The sequence below is a fragment of the Calypte anna genome, chromosome 3, assembly GCF_003957555.1.
Source record: "Calypte anna isolate BGI_N300 chromosome 3, bCalAnn1_v1.p, whole genome shotgun sequence".
Taxonomy (NCBI): domain Eukaryota; kingdom Metazoa; phylum Chordata; class Aves; order Apodiformes; family Trochilidae; genus Calypte; species Calypte anna.
This window is the reverse complement of record NC_044246.1, coordinates 93,808,563-93,827,141: the sequence shown is the minus strand read 5'-3', so window position 1 is coordinate 93,827,141 and position 18,579 is coordinate 93,808,563. Positions and strand designations below refer to the sequence as shown.

The 18,579-nt window shown below is 33.8% G+C and overlaps 1 protein-coding gene across 1 annotated transcript in view; it reads right to left on the bottom strand.

The window, feature by feature from the left end:
• The window catches only part of CSMD1 (CUB and Sushi multiple domains 1), a 945,929-nt gene that overhangs the window by 187,530 nt on the left and 739,820 nt on the right, over positions 1-18,579 (bottom strand). Inside the window, exons 18-21 of the mRNA XM_030448332.1 lie at positions 17,764-17,952; positions 15,881-15,997; positions 14,399-14,614; positions 12,042-12,230 (exon numbers count right to left, since the gene is read on the bottom strand). Of these exons, the coding sequence (XP_030304192.1) occupies positions 12,042-12,230; positions 14,399-14,614; positions 15,881-15,997; positions 17,764-17,952 (711 nt within the window). The remainder of the gene's footprint in view (positions 1-12,041; positions 12,231-14,398; positions 14,615-15,880; positions 15,998-17,763; positions 17,953-18,579) is intronic.

Here is an 18,579-nt window from a genome sequence, read left to right as displayed (position 1 = left end):
AAGGACTTCACCTGAGTATTTTCTGACCATTCTTGCACACCACAATCCAGGACTGCATGAACTCCCCACATATAATGAGGGACTAGAAACTCAGAACAGCCATACTGAGTATTGTCTTGTTAGCAGGAAAAGCTCATGCAGTCACAGGCACCTCTCCCTTTCAAGACCCTGATATTTTTCTCAGCAATATAGGAAATGTCATGGTTTTTTCTTTAAAAATATCTACAGCAGCTGACACTGCTGCTGCTTTTTAATACAGTAATTAATACATGCAGCCAGAATGTGTGACACCTAAATTCAATTCACTTTACCTCTGGAGATTTAAATGTGCATTTCCTATGACTTCTGCTTCACATAAAGGGATTAGAAAATCAGTTAGTCACAAAGTGAGCAAATGTTGGCTAACCTCTTTAGCATAATGTGTAGAGCGTTTAGCAGGGGAGAAGGAACACTTCAAGGAACTTTACACATTAAGCGGCTGGGAAATAAAATTCTGAACTAATCCATGAATCAATATTCACTGTTGCCATATCAGTACTGAGCTACTAGACTGGAAAAATATATTCATGTTCACTTCCATTTTCATTGCTTCCAATTAATCTTTACCTCTTTATGCAAAATGAAACAATAGCCTTAAGCCACATTGGCAAAATCATTCTGTTAGGAGGCACCAGACACAGTTTAAAATTCTTTTACAGAAACAAAGGAAGTGAAGCCACATATCTCATTCTCAAGTTCAAGCTATGAAGTTTTACATATGGAAGTGATATGGCTCATCCATGTATGGTAAGAGAAAAATAAAGCACTGCCAATCACCCTTGAAAGATGTTATGCAACATTCCTTATCTAGCACATGTGCTCTGTAACTACTACCTTAGTACCTCAAGTTGAGCAAAGGTTATGATCATGAAAGAAGGACTCTGTAGTTTTTGGCTGCAGAGGACTTCTTTTTATTTTCAAGCCACCGTTTTACTGCAGTGCCTTCCAGATTTCTCCTGAGTCTGAGACCTGCTCTCATCCTGGGAGAATGATTTGCCTCCCTAGTCCAGGTAGACAAGAAAAAAATTCCCTTGCCTCCTTCATGAGAAAAAAAATATCTGCTTGTATTTAAATTTATTTAATAAAATTCACTGAATATTAACCATACCGACCCATCTTCCAATAAAATCAACACTATCACAGTATTGGTATCTGCAAGTCTTCAAATTATGCAAATATTGACAGGTACAGAATTTGCTATAAGAAAGAATCTTTACTGATCTTTAAGTAATTACTGTTGATATTCTGTGTCTCCATAGTTCAATGCACAGCCTTGTCTTTGAAAAATGAATGTGAATTTAAGTGAACCAGTATACTATAACATACCCAGTAAACATGCTCTGTGTAAATAGTATTTTCAGGGCTAGCTCCTGTAGCCTTTATAGAAAAGGGCTGTATTCCATAATGCTTTTTGTCAGGTTATGTGATGTTAGATTACTATAATACTGTTAACTTAGGTACAATTTAAGAACTTTAAATCTGTAGATGATACACTACATGATATAATACAAAGAAATTGGTGTAAAAAGATTTAATATTTAAATATGTATTATGATGTAATACTGATCTCTTTTTTATTTTATTTTTCTGCCTTTCCTTTATTTCTATAGTAATCTATTTAATCTTTCAAGATGCAAAATAAATGGATTCAAGATTTCCAGGTTTTCATTATCAATACAGTCAGTGGCACCAAAATACATTCTTTAGATTAAACACAAAAGGTCCAGTTGTCACTGTCATAATATTTACCTCAAAAAACCTCACAAACCAAATATGGGTAATCCAAGAGATTTTTCAACAGAGAAAATGAACAAAAGTCTGTTTTAAGCAAAAAAAATAAACAAATAAACAAAGAAAAGTATTAGGAAATTTTTTAAAAAAGCAAAAGTCTGATAATTCATTACAAGTCATCAGAAGTATGACAAAAAACTTTCATTAACAAGGCCTGGAGAGAGCTTTTTCCTATGGGAAGGATTATTGCAACTTGTGTAGGCAGCTGTTTTGAGTCTGAGAGAGAAAGAGAGAAAGGCACATTCTTGCAGAAGTAATGTGAAGCAGTGCCTAATGTGTTCCAACAAGATTTATTAAGAGGTTGTTTTCATATTAAAAGGGTACAATTAACTGCAATTGGACTATAAATAAAAAGTATAATTTAAAATTCAAATTGTAAAACAATTTCAATTGACTGTCAAACACTTAGATTCTGCTCATTAAAAACAGCTGTTCTAGTTTCCTAATTTGAAGAACTACAGAACAACCATTCAGACATGAAAAAAACCCAAATATGTATTTTATTTCCATTATAAAACATGAGATTTTAAGCATCTGTAAATTAAGAGCAATTAATAGCTTTCTGATGTTGTGAGTGTATAACTCATCCTTAGCTGACAATGAGGTGCAGAGGTATAATGACCTGCTTTAAAAATACAGCCTTATACATGCTGCAAAATTGTTTTGTCTGAATTGTAATGTATACTACTTTAGTGTAGCTAATTTACATACAAAATGCACTCATAATGCTACAGATGTTTGTGCTTCTGTTTCTAAATGAAAATTAAATTCTCTTAAATCTCAGGTCTCAAACTCTTTCTACATTGGTTGGCATTTAGGGCTTAAAAATGTTACAATTGTCACAGGTGAATTACTTGTTAAACAGCGTAAACAAGACTATACTAAATGAAGCTTGTTCAGTAAATGTCATCTACTTCTATGCTTCCAAGTCATGGGGAGCCTTCAAGAAGACTACAGAGGGACTTTATACATGGGCACGTACCAATAGGATGAGGAGTATTGGTTTAAAACTGACAGAGTTATATTTAGATCAGATATTAGTAAGAAATTCTTCACTGTGAGAGTGGTGGGACACTGGAACAGGATGCCCAGAGAAGTGTTGAAGACCACTTTGGATGAGGTTTTTAGCAGCCTGGTCTAGTGGGAGATGTGCCTGCCCATGGCAGAGAGGATGGAAGTAGATGATCTTGGAGGTCCCTTCCAACAAAGACCATTCTATGATTAGGTGGCATTTTATCGTATGGTACTGGCTCTGTATTTCAAAACATGAGAAGCAGATAAAAGCAGATTAATCTAATTATTTTTTACAACTTCTGAATCTTGTGTGGTTTTATTTTTATTTATATATTATAAAATCACAAGTATCCACCTTAACATTCAAAATGTATACTCTTATTTATACAACCTATTTCCACATGTAAGAAGTATTAGATGAGGAATTATGTCTTACTTTCACTGTAGCTTCTGAGTTTTCTGTTATAACCTTGCCAAGGACTGCAGCAGACTAGAAAATACTACCTTACCAAACTGTTATTTTATTCCTTTTTAGTAAGAACAATCTGTCTGGAACAGACACTTGACCCCATTATTTGTTCTTTTGCTTAATAAAGTCACTTAAATTCTAGTTACATAAGTAACTTTTTTCTTTCTCCTTTCATTATCTCACTTGATATTAGATAAAAGGAAACTGCAGAGGGTAAATCTTTTGAAAATCAAACACTTGCTGAATATGAATACAAACTCTACAAAACAAACAAAATCCCAGGATTCTTGAAATGCTTTGAAATACACTTCATGTAAAAATGTAACAATAACTTTGTTTAATGGAAAAGTTTGCTTCATTATTTTCCTTTTATACACCTCACTAAAAGGTTTGACAGAATTTAAAACACATCTCCAAAGCAGAGATCAAATAAAAGCAGTATATCATGAGTTTCTCTGCCACAAAGCACTCTACTGAGTGCATAATACTTTTGTTGGTTTTACAAAAATTTGCAGCAGTTCGTAAAATATGAGAAGAAACCGAGCACTGACTGTTGTTAATCCTTTGTTTCCACAGGTCATTATTGTTGCCCTATGGGATGGTCATGCAGCATTAAAACAAGAGCAAAGGGAATCATAGATAAAGCTGAACCAAGTGTTGTGAGCAGTAAGTGGTGTCCACTATCCACCAGCTAAAATATTATAGTGTTTTCTGAATATTAAAGTTTCAGTTTCTAAACAGAGACAATTCAAACCTGTAATTATTATACTGCATCGTATTTTGAAGATTCATGTACAGTAAGACTCATACACCAAATTGAAGAAATCTTCAGTTCTCTGTCTAACATTGACAGAAAAATGAGTATAACACATTTCAGTTATATTTATAAAAATGCAATGTTAAAGGGTAAAGAAATAGAAATTATAAAAAATCTATAATTAGCTTGATTAAATATGTTGCATGAAATAGAAAATAACTTAAAGATTCAGCAGTTTAAATGTGACAGCATTTAAATACAGTGCTACCAAATACAGTGGATCCTGGATACACACACATGCCTATTACCTCTGAAGACTGAATTAATGATATTATATAAGATCTCTTGCTCATCTCTTGCTCATGAGCAGCTTTTAAATGAGAGCTCTCTAACCTAACACTAACTAAAAACAAATAGCAAGTTTCAGACCTAGTGTGCCTTCTCAAAGGTGAACTCAAATTCCAATTTTATACCATAGAGAATCAAAGAAAATAATAAATGCCAGACCTCAAGTGTCTCACATAAATCTACAGTGCTATTCAGGTTAATGAGGTTACCACTTATGTTTGAATCTCAATGGAAATTCATTCAATGTTACAACATAACAAAATACATTATAATTGATGATTTTTCAATGAATACTAACTAAACTATTAAAAAGAAACAACTTTCTAAAGAGTGTCAGCAATTTATTGTAGGACCCTATCATTAATTATTCATGTAGCATTTATTATAACAACTGAACATGCTAAATTAATGTGATATTAATGTGAATACCAGTGAATAATACCTCCATGAAGATTTTACTCAAATACTGTATTAAAGCACCATTTAAAAGCAAGTGCCATGTAAAATTTAATAAAGGAGCAACTTAAAGATGAAATAAAACATGAAATAACTTTATCCTTTAAGTTTTTCACAGCTCGCTTCAGGGATACTTCATACAGTTGAAATTACTAATGAGGGACAGCAAAGCAAAAAGGTAAAACATGAACAAAATCCAACAAAATCTCCAGCACTTTAAGCCAAGTTTATTGAATTAATGGGTTGTGCTTCAACTCTATCCATACTTTGGAATATGTCACTGATCTGTAACAATGTATACACTCTATGAATGGGGAGCATTTTCTTTATTTGAGGTCTATTCCTAATGTTCATGGTGCTGGTTCACTGAATTGTTAAATTCAGTTTTTTAAAAATACTTATAGAGACACTTCTCTTGACTTAGGAGTAATACAATTCCTTATTTTATTTTTTTTTCTTTTCTTAACAATAGCACAACCCCAGTAGTGTAGTAGAAAGCTCCTGACTAGTTTGACTTAAAGCAAACTGTAAGGCAAGAAAAGTATAGGCTTGTTAGGTGACACCTGGGAATCTGTCTTAGTAACAGATTTCCTAGACATTTTGTGTGGTTCCCATTTAAAATGCTGTTGAATACAAGAAACAGAAGCCCAAACCTGATTCTCATGGTCTCCTTTAGATAGACTTTAGTCAGCTGTCAATCAGGGACTTCAGCATACTAAAGAGTTGTTCCACTACATTTCTGGACCCCCGTGTTCACTAAGCATCTGAGATTAAAACAGTTTTGGAGGTGCACAAAAGTGTTTTACTCTCTAGTAGGACAAACCCACTAAAAGCTGGGCTTTGTCCTCAGGAGAAATTAGCTAAGTACGAATAGTAAACAAAAATGTAAGAGAATTGTGTAATTATAGGTAGAGGGAAAAAGAGCTATTGCTGGAAGGAAAAGGTGAGAAGAATACGAAACCACTCTCATGGACAATTTTGTGTGACATTTCTTCTTTGAGATATTGTGCATGTTTATTTTCCAGATAACCCTATGTCAATATTGCTAGGAGGATATTTTTACCTCACGTGATCTATAGAAATGTGCTCCTAATTGCATTCATTGCCTGAATCACAGAAAATACCAAAGCAGTGAAGTGTTTCTCTCTCTCAGGTCTCCTCAATCTCTCATTCCTCTCAGTTACAATAAGTTTTGAGGAGAGAAATAAAAGAGGTGTATATACATTTAGACAGTATATCTCAAAGAACAGTTACATAAGGTAGTCAGCCAGTTGTTTGGGGCTTTGGGGGGCTTTATTTTGCTTTCCTTCAAAAGGCTGTCTTTTATACTGTGGGTAGCTGCCTTTCTGTTGGATAGCTTCTGGAGCGAGTCACTGGTTAAGTAAAGAACACAACTAGCTCTTCCAAATGTAGAGTGTTTAGAAAGACAGGAAATATTTAGTACTCCTGTGCTGAAAAGATATGTATACCTCACATCTGCAGGTATCAACTACTAGCACATTTGACAGGGAAGCCATCATTCTGATTTGACTGCTTGAGAATGACTTCAAGCAAACTGAAATTTCTTTATGGTTGAACCCTCTACCTTTCATTTTAACAATTCATGTCAAATGCAAAATTCCCTGTGAGGAAGCACAGTCTTAGTGCTTCTGCAGTTGGTATAAAGAGGTAGAGGGAAAGGGAATTGCTTACAAAGAAGAAGAGCAAAAAAAACCAAAAAACAACCAACCAACCAGCTTATCTTCCAAGATGGGGGAAACACGTTTGATTCCAACTTGGTTAATGATCATATCTGATCTTTAAAAAGCACAGAGAGTCAGCCCTACGGGTCTGAATTTTCTCCACAATTTTTGACTGTTAACAGTAAAGATCTTTTCAGAAATGTTAGCAAGTAGGTGGCTGTAGGCACAAACTGTTTTCTAGTCAGGAGGGAGAGACCCAAATGGAAATGAAGTGTTGACACAAAGGGAATCTCTAGGTAGTCTTCAAAACTCTGTGATGAGCTGTAATAATACTGCATAACCATTTGAAGTGTATGGCTGATATAAATACTACACTCTTTCTAATTGAAAAGACAGAGAAGGGCTGACACAGGGAAATAAGATTTCTGAGGACACCTGTTTATGAACTTCTATTTGAATATGCAGAAAGACTTGGTGGTGTCTTTTTGCTGTGAATAGTCCTTACTGAAAAAGGGCTGCTGCTGCTTTATTCTGAGAGCAAATCAACTTCCAGGCACGCAGATGAAACTCTTAAAAGTACAGGGGAAGACCTTCTACCTGCACAGTATGGCCAGTGAAAATATTAATGATGCATTCACTATGGGACTCAAAGTCTTGGACTAAAGTTGCTGGTGTCATTATATTAGGCTAACCAGACCTCCCAAGATAACTTTTGCCTTAGCGGAAAAAAACTCTGAAAGTAGAAGTGGAAAAAGACAAATGGTTCTCTGGAAAAAAAACCTCAGAACCTGCTGGAGATGAAACTTTTCTTATTTTTTTCCTTTTTTTTTTTTCTTTTTTTTTTTTTCTTTTTTTTAACCAGCAGATGAAACTGAGTACTATTTCTGGGATGCAAATCAGTATATGTTTGTGTGAATATTTAGTTTACAAATGAAATCAAATTAAACTTGAAGGGTTTTCATCCCAAATTTAATGAAAAGAATAATGAAGGATATATTACCATGTGTCCTAGAAGGAGCAAAAAATTTTTGTTGATAAATAAATGCCGGTGTGCATATATCATGTAGATGTTTGCTCAGTGTAGAAATGATAATGAGGAAGAAATAATCAAGAGGCTATTGAACCCAGTAATGTATCTATGAATTTGTGCCACTGACTTGAGAATAGATTTATCTTCCAAATGTACACTCTAAAGCCAGCAGATTTTAGAACAAGTAGTTTCTTTTCACTCTTTTGAGAAAGAAGCAGTCTTTGTGTGAACTCCTCTCCAAGGTAAGAGGATATCTTCACCACCAGTGTCTTAGGTGCCATGGCAACAAGAAATGGGACCTCTGCAATAATTCTTGGTGCTAAAAAAAAAAATCATTTGAAAGCACCTTGATCTGAAGTGTACTGAGCCTTGTCCTTCCCTCTCAGTTTCCCTCAGCTGCTAAGCAGAGCTTCTTTCATTGCACTCATCTCAGCTGTGTTACAGAGCCAATTTTTTTTTCATTCTTGGATACCAAATTTTCTTCATCGATGGAGTTAAAAGACTTATTTAGATACATTGCTTTAGATAAGTTCTGTCTGTTTATGAATAATTTATAAAAGGTATTCTTCAGCAATTAGGAAGTGGAGTCCCATACATGGATTTATTGATGGATGTCTTAGAATTAGTCTGTAAACTTATTCAAAACTGAACACAATAACAAAAGGGAAATGTTGGGCTCTTAGTAAATAATTTTTCTTTCACACTCATCTTGTACACTTGTGTATATATACATATACATAGTATACATAGGATTGGATAGGTATCTCTAAATTATGCTTGGAAGAATACACAGGCATATCTGTGTCCAGCACAGTAAGTGCTTTCACTAGTCATAAATTCCTGGCTAATGCAATAGCTGATACTTCATTAAGTTAATTACTGATACTTCAGTAATCTCTGTAACACTGCAATATGTCATTCCTGCTATGGGAATGATGACATGATGCTTCAAGATATCAGGTAGGAATATCTTGTTACTGTACATTATGTATGACAAGCTTTCTAAAAGACAAAAAAATATTTGAATAGCCAAAACATACATGACAACCACATAAAATGTCTCTTTTTCTATGTGACTTTTCCTGTCATACCTGAACTAAAGTACATGCTCTTACCACACAATACACCACAGTGGGAGAAACACCAAACAACTAAAACCACAAATTTCCCAACACCTATAACTTCTTGAAGATTCCATAGATCAAATAAGACACTACTTTTAATAGTAAATAATTATCACACATATTCTTTTGATTCCTCTTCTAAGAAAGTTAAATGTATGTCTAGTAAAAAGTACTGTAATAAAATGCTAGTAGGCAAATCATTTCATACTGAATTAACATACAGAAAATGCTGAATCTTTGAGCATGTTGTGTGGCTGAGCATCTTTGTTTATCAGAATTATGGCTGCACATAACTGAAATATAAATGCTCCATAAAAAATAATGGTTCAAAACTTATATTCAAGTGGCACATGAATAGAATTGAGCAGTAAATATAGCATGTAGTCAAACATGAAAATGTGTAATATAAACCAGAAGTTTCCATTTTACAAAGTAAGCTTTACAAGATGGCAATTTTGAATAAAATCTTCAGCACTGGCTATGTAGCTTATCACTCTAGCACAGTACTTAATATATATGTAACTTTGTAATAAATATTCAATTTTTCAAAAAAATGAAATGAATATTCATTTAATTTTATCTTATTTCAACAAATATCTCTAACTTCATATATAAAAATGGTAATGAATGAATTTGGAAACAGACACAGATAACTTTTAAAAAAATAATACTAAAAAGACAGTAAAAATATATTGAGGAAAAACAGAAAGCATACATTAAATGAACACATACTAGCTTTTGTTTCCTTCCATTACTGAAGTCTGTATAAAGAATGAAAGATTATACTTCTGGTGCATATTGTCAACAAAAATAATTCTTCATTTTTTAGATATCAGTAAAGAGTATTTTCTTATTTTTCCAGAGTTGTCACAACAGTTAGTATATATATTCACTCACTATAAACTAAATACATTTAAAAACATCTATATTCCTTCCTAATGCAATGTACTGATTCTTTATCATTTTCAGAATATAACTAGAGGAGCAGCAAAATATTTCTACTTATTCCAGCAACCAACTGGCTCTTACATAGAAGCATAGAAGTGCGCTGCCATAATACCCCTTATATACCACCTACTACAAGAAAAGGCCTTTTTTTTTTTTTTCTTTTGGGGTTTGGATGTGAAAAGAGTTCTAGAACTTATCTGAACTTTTAGCTCACATCAAATTAAAAGAGGTTGTAATTTAGTTCCTGCTTTGGATAAACTGCAGTATGGTACTACAAAGGCAGGTTCTATTTCCTTGGTTCTATTTCCTATCCTTCTTGAGAGGACCACAAAAATTCAAAGAATTCCCTAAATGTATTTCTCAGAAACTACAAGTGATTTCAAGATTGATTTTTTACACCTTCAACCCCTAATCCATTTATTTTGTCTAGAAAATTCCTTGCAAACTATATAATGTACTACAGGCAGTATTAGTTCACTTCTCAGATTGAACTCTGAAAACTTTCTTTTCTCAGAAAAGAGGACTCATAACACATAGGTAGGTAGCCCTTGATAATCTCCTCCAGGCTTCCTTCTCCACAAAAGGTTGTACTGGTTGGAAGTCTCTTCCAATCTGGGCTGAGAGTAGTGGCCAGAAAGCTGCCAGGCAGAAAAGGACCTGAGGGTGCTGGTCAACAGGTAGCTGAATACAAGCCAGCAGTGTGCCTGGGTGGCCAGGAAGGCGAAGGGCATCCTGGCTTGTACCAGGAATAGTTTGGCCAGCAAGAGAAGGGACCCCCTTTACCCCTTTTAGCACTGGTGAGGCCATGCCTCAAGCACTGTGTTTAGTTCTGGGCCCCTCACTACAAGAAAGATACTGAGGTGCTGGAAGGAGTTCAGAGAAGGGCAACCTAGCTGGTGAAAGGTCTGGAAAACAAGCCCTCTGAGGAGAGGCTGAGGGAATTGGGAATGTTTCACTTGAGGAAGGCTGGGGGGAGACCTTATTGCTCTCTACAAGTACCTGAAAGGAGGTTGTAGGGAGATAGGTGCTGGCCTCTGCTAAACAATGATAGGACTATAGGAAACGGTCTGAAGTTGCACCAGGGGAGGTTTAGACTAGATATAAGGAAGAATTTCTTTACAGAGAGAGTAGTTAGGCACTGGAACAGGCTGCCCAAGGAGGTAGTGGAGTCACTATCCCTGGAAGTATTTACAAGCCATGTATATGTAGCACTTCATATACACATATTTCATATACACTCTAGTGGGTGATACAGATATTGATATATCTATTTTATTTGTGAAGGGGGGGATTTTGACAGTTGGATGTAGTGATCTTAGAATTTTTTCTAACTGTGACAATTATGTGTGTCTGTGTATGATTAAGATATAGGATGGTGTACACTTGCTAAGCCAACATTTACAGACAAGAAGTCATTGACTAAGAAAAATCAAGATGAAAATAACCTAAGACAAATCTAGAAATTTCCAAATGTATGGCAAATCCCACATGATATTGGCTTCACTCTCATCTGTTACTTTCTTTCATAATGTGCTAAATAAGCCCAGCCTTTCAAAACAAAATTAGAAATAGTTTACTTTTTTTCCATAGTTTTTTCCATAGTTTTACTTTTTTTTCCATAGTAAAAACTATGTATACATATTATACACGTATATACAATGCAGGTGATAGGTTTATCTCTTAAATCTGAAAAAAGTCCTATTTGAAACAATCAAAAGAATCAAGCTGAAGCTGAGTTTATCCCCTAATGAAATAAAATCTTACAAGATTTTCAATAAGAAAAATCTTATTTAAAACAAGACCCCGAACTATTTGACATTTCAGAGGCATTATATCAATAGTACCTGATCAGGCCGACTTCACGTGGTGGCGATAAAACCATTTCACAAATCAAATAGAGCAACAGTACAAATTTTATAAAATCCAGTCCCAGACCTTTTCCCAGAAAAGAATTGTTCACTCAGTTTGCACTTATGGTTACTGATTTTTAAGACAATGCTATCATACAGTTTAGAGTTTAAAACCAGTTTAAAAAACAGACTAGAGTTACAAGAATAAAAACACAATATTAAAAAAAAAATCACTGAAAACCAAAGAAATTTCTATCTTACTTTTTGCAAACATAGAGGTCAATAATTAAATTTACATTTTAACTCAAAAACATTTTGATTTTTTTTTTCTATTACTATTCTGACTATTCCTTTTTCTCATTTTTGCACTCAAAGAGACATATATTATTTATATCTTGCACTGACTTTAAAGTTTGTATAGCTTGGGGATCAACACTTTCAACCCAAGCACTTTGCTCTCTGCCCAGTATTCTGACACATGCCATGTGCTACAAACAATTTGATGAATGAAATGAAAGCATGTGACCACCTACCCACACACCTTGGCAGAGGTGCACTCCATACACGCCGACCACCTCCCAAGCAGGTAAGTTTATTAGCACCTTCCAGGCGATATCCAGGGAAACAAGAAAAGATCAAGGAATCTCCAACACCAAAATGAAAACCAACTCGCCTACTGAAGGCAGGAACACCAGGATCATCACATGGCTCCAGATCATATTCTGCAGACAATAAAAGATAATCTATAAATAAATGGGATGTTTTCCACATGGAAAAAAAAAAAAAAAAGCTTATCAAATTAGTTGCAATGTGTCAGTATGGAATATTTGGAAAACATGTATTTCAGAATTATGTTCTCTACTAAAACCCAGTACAATTTCTATGTTTGTTATGGCTATATACACAGTAATTATGTATCTACTGTGTCCCGCCCACACTACATTTTCTAAATTTCAAGGGCTGTAATCAGTTTGTACTCTCAGGGATTTATTAGAATTTTGTTTAATTACATCCTTTGTACATAATTCTTGGTTCATTTCATTTGAACTCAAAACAACTTCAGAAGTGAGATTTGAAGATTAAAAAAATAATTATGCAATGCAGAAAATCTAACTAAAAAAATCAAACAAAGGATTGGGTGAACGAAAAAAGATATGATCACATTTTCAAAAACATGTGTTTGAGTTTCCTAAGTAAAGCTACACTCCTAATCAGGCAATCTCTATTTGCATGCCTTTTAGAAACCCTTCAGGTGTCACTCACTTAAAGCAAATATACATGCATGTATTTATTCTCTTAAAAGAAGTCTGAAGTGCCTAAATTTTTTGCTTCTTTTTATAACTATGCATCACAAGTAATTAAGGTGAAGCCACAAAATACTGATGGGGAAAAATCAGGGGTTTTAGATACAGAGGGGACTACACTGAACTCAGGAAATGGAGGAGCCACATATTCCCCCATCCTTACAGAGTAAGATGGGGAAGTGTTACTGTATCTTTGTCCTGTTCAGGCTTTCTGGTTTCCTTATATATACACTTCTGACCCCTGCTTGAGAAAAGATGCTAAAAAACCCATCTCTGTCTAATAAAAAAAACTCCAAATTTATATTATTCAGAAAATAAGCCAACAGACCAGGAGTTCGCTTAGTAGACAGATACTTCTGATAACCACTAAGAAAATGCATTTTCTGAAACATTAACCTTGTAGGCTGTTGGAAGGTAGAGACAAATCTACTTAGAGGAAGAATCTCTTATTAGTCAGTGAAATAAACTAACTTGAAGTTTATGAATAAGTGTTTAAACATCTGATATGCTAAATAAAATACATAATCCTTCCCTATAGCAAGTGTCTTTTGGGAAGGTCCTGAATTATAGAATGAATCTATAAACCACATCATTTTCTACTGCCAAAGTTTTAAATTTTGAAAAAAAACCATTATTTACTGCCTCTGTTCAGCATGATAAAGGCTGACATAGATAAAAAGTTATGCTTTGGCAGACCAAAAAACAGGTTAGGGTGTTCTCATTAAATACTTCTTACTATGGAGAAATACATGCTGACTGTGTGAAAATAAAGCAGTCACTCATTTGTGTAATAGAATTAATGTACCTGATAATATTTCTTAAAATATTTATTTAATATAAATGATGGCATATGTTGGCTATCTATCTGTTCTTGAAAATTGATGTATATGTGTACATATTAGTTCCTTATGTACTTGTTCCACAGAATATCCATGTCCATGAGCATCTAAACTATCAATGGATTCATTCATATGCAGTATGTAAATATTCTACATTCCAGTAGAAGTTAGCAAAGAAAAATTTTAAAAAATGTATTTTATGTTTTGTCTACTTTTAGAAGACTATAAATAAGAAGCAGTAACTTAAATTTTTCAATTATCTTAGAGTTTGTAAAAATTATTAGAACTTCTTAATATATCAACACCTAAGAAATATTTTATTTCTTTTAGAACTACATTTTCTATCCCAACATTAGTCATCAATTTAAGAGTCCTCTGTGATTCTGAATTAGCACATTTCTGGATTTTCTTGCATTTTCTATACTTTCTTTAGTAAAACAGTATCAGTTAATTTCTTTCTTCTGAAACAGAATCTTGTATTTTGAACTCCAATCCCTATCCTTAAATTTTCTCCAGACTTGCTTTTCACACTATTGATTATTCCCTGAGAACAGGAAAAACTACATTCACATCACCAGCATCCCTCACAATCTGTTAGCCACCTTTATAGACCTTAACTTGTTTTCTATGATGAAGACAATTTCTACTGACTTTTTTTTTTTTTCTGGTGCCTCAATGTTTCTGCTACCTACAAATAAAATTATTACCTGGAAAGAGTTTATGAACATTTAGAATGGAATTTCTTACCTGAAAATGTTATGTTGAAGCCTTCGTAAGAAATCGAAAAATCAGATATAAACCGAAGCTGTGCAGTAAAATTTCCAAAGAGGCCAGCTTTAATTGCAGGAGGTAAGACTGAGCCAGTTAACCTGGCTACTGGTTCTGTGAAGCTGCCATCTTCAGTGATGAGCAAATAGTCATGAGAGCTCTCCAGGTGAAACGTATGAAAAACCAGCTGTACACCTTTGAAAATATTTAAAAGGAGGAAAAGTATTTAGAAGGAAGTTTTCCCGTTTCTTTTTACACAGATGACAGAGAAAGTAAATCTTACATTATATGAAAAGATTTTCAGAGAAAGTCACGGATGGAATAAAAATCTGGAATTTGAGGAGTAAAACTTGCAGAAAGCACTAGGCTAAACAATCAATATATGCAATGTGGGTGCTTGTTTAGCTCACTGTCAATCAACAGCTCCCATAAAAGAATTGATGGGATTCACTGTTATTTGTATACAGCACACTGAAAATCTAAATTGGTATTGCACAGCCTTTATTCAAGTTCCTGTACATCTATTTATAATCTCTATCTCACTACTAAACTTAAGACAACATAACTTAAGAGTTGGGTAAAATTTTGTATTCATGTTTTATTTTTGCATTTCCTCCAGGAATTCTTTGTTTTACTCAACGTTGCAGAGAAGTAAGTGCCAATACACAAAGGAGGAACAAGCTTTATGTACTCTCTTTAATATGTAAAGATTTCTATTTGTTGGGAAAAGTCCTGTACACAGGTCATGACTTTTTTATTTTTCAGTAGCCAACTTAGAGTCCTGTAATTATTTAAATTTTGAATTACTGTTCTATTTTCAAATGCAATTATCAGTTGTAGGGAACCACATTGTTCTTAGAAAAGCTTCTCACAAATTTTACGTTTAAAATGCCACAAGTTTTAAACAAAAATACAGTACATAGGAAGATTTTAAACAGAAGAAACTACCAATATGCCTCTCATACTATCAAGTAGAAAAAAGGTTTTTCTTATCATTGAAAGTAGACTGAGGAATATTTTTATTATGTTTTGATTCAGTGGTATGTAATGCATCATTAGAAGTTCCTAGGCTTTTTTCTTTAGTTATTTTGTTCATTTCTCTAGCAGATTAACAGTGCACCCAAGTGTTACTCAACTGTATATGTAACATCAAAATATTTAAACTCTGTCCCTCAATATTTGAATATTCTCTCTTCTATTTTCTGCCCATTTCTCTAAGACAGACTAAAGGGTATTTACTCTGGTAACTATTAAAAATATTTATTTGGCAAAACAAACAGAGACTAGAAGAACCATATTTGATGAAACATTTGGTATTTGATGATTTTGGGAAATAGAACCAAAAAAATTGTCAAAACAATGACAGGAAGCACTCAATTAATAAAAAGACCTTTATTTTTGTGTTGAAGTTTTTAAACATAGACATTACATATACTTATGCAATTCATATTATATTCTTACCTTTGCCATGCGACACTTCAATAGTCCAAGTGCAGTTTAAAGAGTTAGGATAAAAATCAGGAAAACCTGGAGAAAGAACAGTTCCACTCTTCCCATGAATATATCCACCACATAAAGCTTAACAAGGGAAAAAAAATGGGGAAAAAACCCACATCAGCTGTGAATTCAAATAAATTGTTATTTTAAAAAAATTGTAGTTCACGCTTTGACCTACCTTTAAAATTAAAATAGATTCAACTATTAAAATAATACATTAATTCATCCAATGCCATGTCATTCACACTCAACAACAATTTTTTTATTCTTAAATTAGTCCTTGAAACAGAACTTATTTTTCATCTACAGGCAGTAAATTAAAGTCTGTGAAACTCTATGTAAATGAACTCTTCAGGAGTTGGACTTGATGATCCTGATGGGTTCCTTCCAACTCAAGATATTCTATGATTCTATGATTTGCTAAACTAGGCTGCTCAGATTTCCTGGCAAATTAATTAAAGTGTAAGATTTCCATGCTCAATTGCTCAGTAATCTTATAAATACAGGCTGTGTTTTGCACTAATCTGTTACTGTCCAGATTTTTATGCTTTGTTTGGTTTTTTACTTTTAATGAACTAAATATTTAAAAACTTAACAAAAGAACATTAAAATGCTTTCAGTCTTCTTCCTCACAGAGAGGAATATACTTTGCCACAAACTAGATGAATAAAATACATGATACAATATTCAATAAAATTGCAGTGCTTGCATGTCAATGTATATTTAAAACATTATATATACATACATAGACACACATAGAAAAGTGCTGTTGTTATAGTTAGTAATAGCATTACTTATTAGAATCGTGTTAAAATTTTTAATGGCTTGGTTGGTGGTATTGCCTGCATATATGTGTTTTTGCACATACTTATGAATCACAAAATGCATGGCTACTATTACCATAAATACATGATTGATAGATTACTTAATAAATAGCATAACTACAGATATCAGGTTCACAGTGCCATAAATGAACGGTAGCATATATTCATGCATAATGCCTCCTATTCTGTAAACAGAGAATGCAGAAGGAACAAAAGCACTTGACTGTGCAACTTTCCCTAAATCAGATATTAAATATTTTAAATAATTTACACCATTCTAAGTTTAAAATTTAAAATGTGCAAATTATATGGTTTTATTTAGCTCTCATTAGAAAATTATTTTTATACTCTACCTTGGGATTATAGAGTTTTGAAACTGGCACATTACTTAGAAAGAACATTAGCCACTGTGTTTCTGAACACAGTTCTTTCTTGGTATTAAACAAAGCAAAATGTTTTTCCCTTAGTGATTTTTTCTGCTGATTTGATTTCTGAAATTGCAATTTTTAGAACTTCAGTAGTATGCATTTGACTGCAAAATGCTCATTTCAACCTCAGTCAAATGTCATATTCAAAAAAATTGGGCCACGGATTTTTTAGCCTCAACAGGCAACTGTGCTAACACATAGGCTGACCATGATCCGTTCTGGTATTAGGCATTCTAAATTTTGAGCAATCATTTTGGTAGTCAGTATCCTAAGTTTAAAAAGTAAATTAAACTTATTGGCTTTGCTTCAAAACTATTAGCATCATTTTCATTCACAGTTCAACAGTAGCACTCTCCGAGAATTCTGATTTTTCTGTTGGTAGATCTATACCTGCACAGTACTTGATTGAAAGATAATAGAGATGTAAAGTATGGCTTTTACTAATGTAATTTTTAGAAAGTATGGATGTTATTGATGTAATTGAAGGGAGACAGCAGCAATAATAAGCTTAACTAGTTCTTAAAACCAGATTAACTTTCCTCAAAAAATCTTTCCTTTAAAGCTACCATCTGAAGAACTTCCATCTGACACTTACCATCACAGCTGGGTAAGGCATGATTCCACTGATGGTTTCTTTCACATATGAGTGGTTCTTCATCACTCAGTGTATATCCCGGATCACAACTAAAAGTTACTGTAGAGCGGATATTAAAGTTGTTACCATGGCGGTGGCCATTCACAGGAATTCCTGGGTCGAGGCAGGAATCTGATTCCAGAGTAACACCTGAAAGAGATTTATTTATTTCCCTTTTTTTCAGAAAGCAAATGAAAAATCCCAAACAAATCAGGAGGTCAAAAGAGCCCCTAAAAGTCACTTGTTAGCATTGCCTGAGAATGGGTATGGGATATCAAGCATTTTCTCTAGCCGTCTCAGTGACTCAGAACAGTTTTCCAATTTTCAGGTCTCATAGAACAGAAAAGTCCAAATGACGTAGGAAGTGTGGAGCTTTAAAGCATATTTTCTCAAACAATTTAAAAAGAGCCAAAAAAAGTACCAAAGATCTGAAACTACAGGAAGATACAAGTTCAAAGTATGACTCCAGATTTTGCTAGTGTATGAATCATATCTGATTATTCCATTTTATCTATTCAATTTCTGATACTGTGGGACAATCCAAGTTTCCACTGTCACAGTAATGGACTTAGCAAAACAGTGTCGAAAAACTGTAACTGATTAACTCAGAAAGTACTCCTTAATTCCTACAGACTCTATCCTATGCATCAAAAATAAACAATGAACATAGATTACATGATTGTATAACACTTATGTGACAGAAGGAGTCTTTAGCGATTATGTCTTCTAGCAGAGATTGAATGGTGTTTGGTAAATAAACTTGGAACTATACACTGA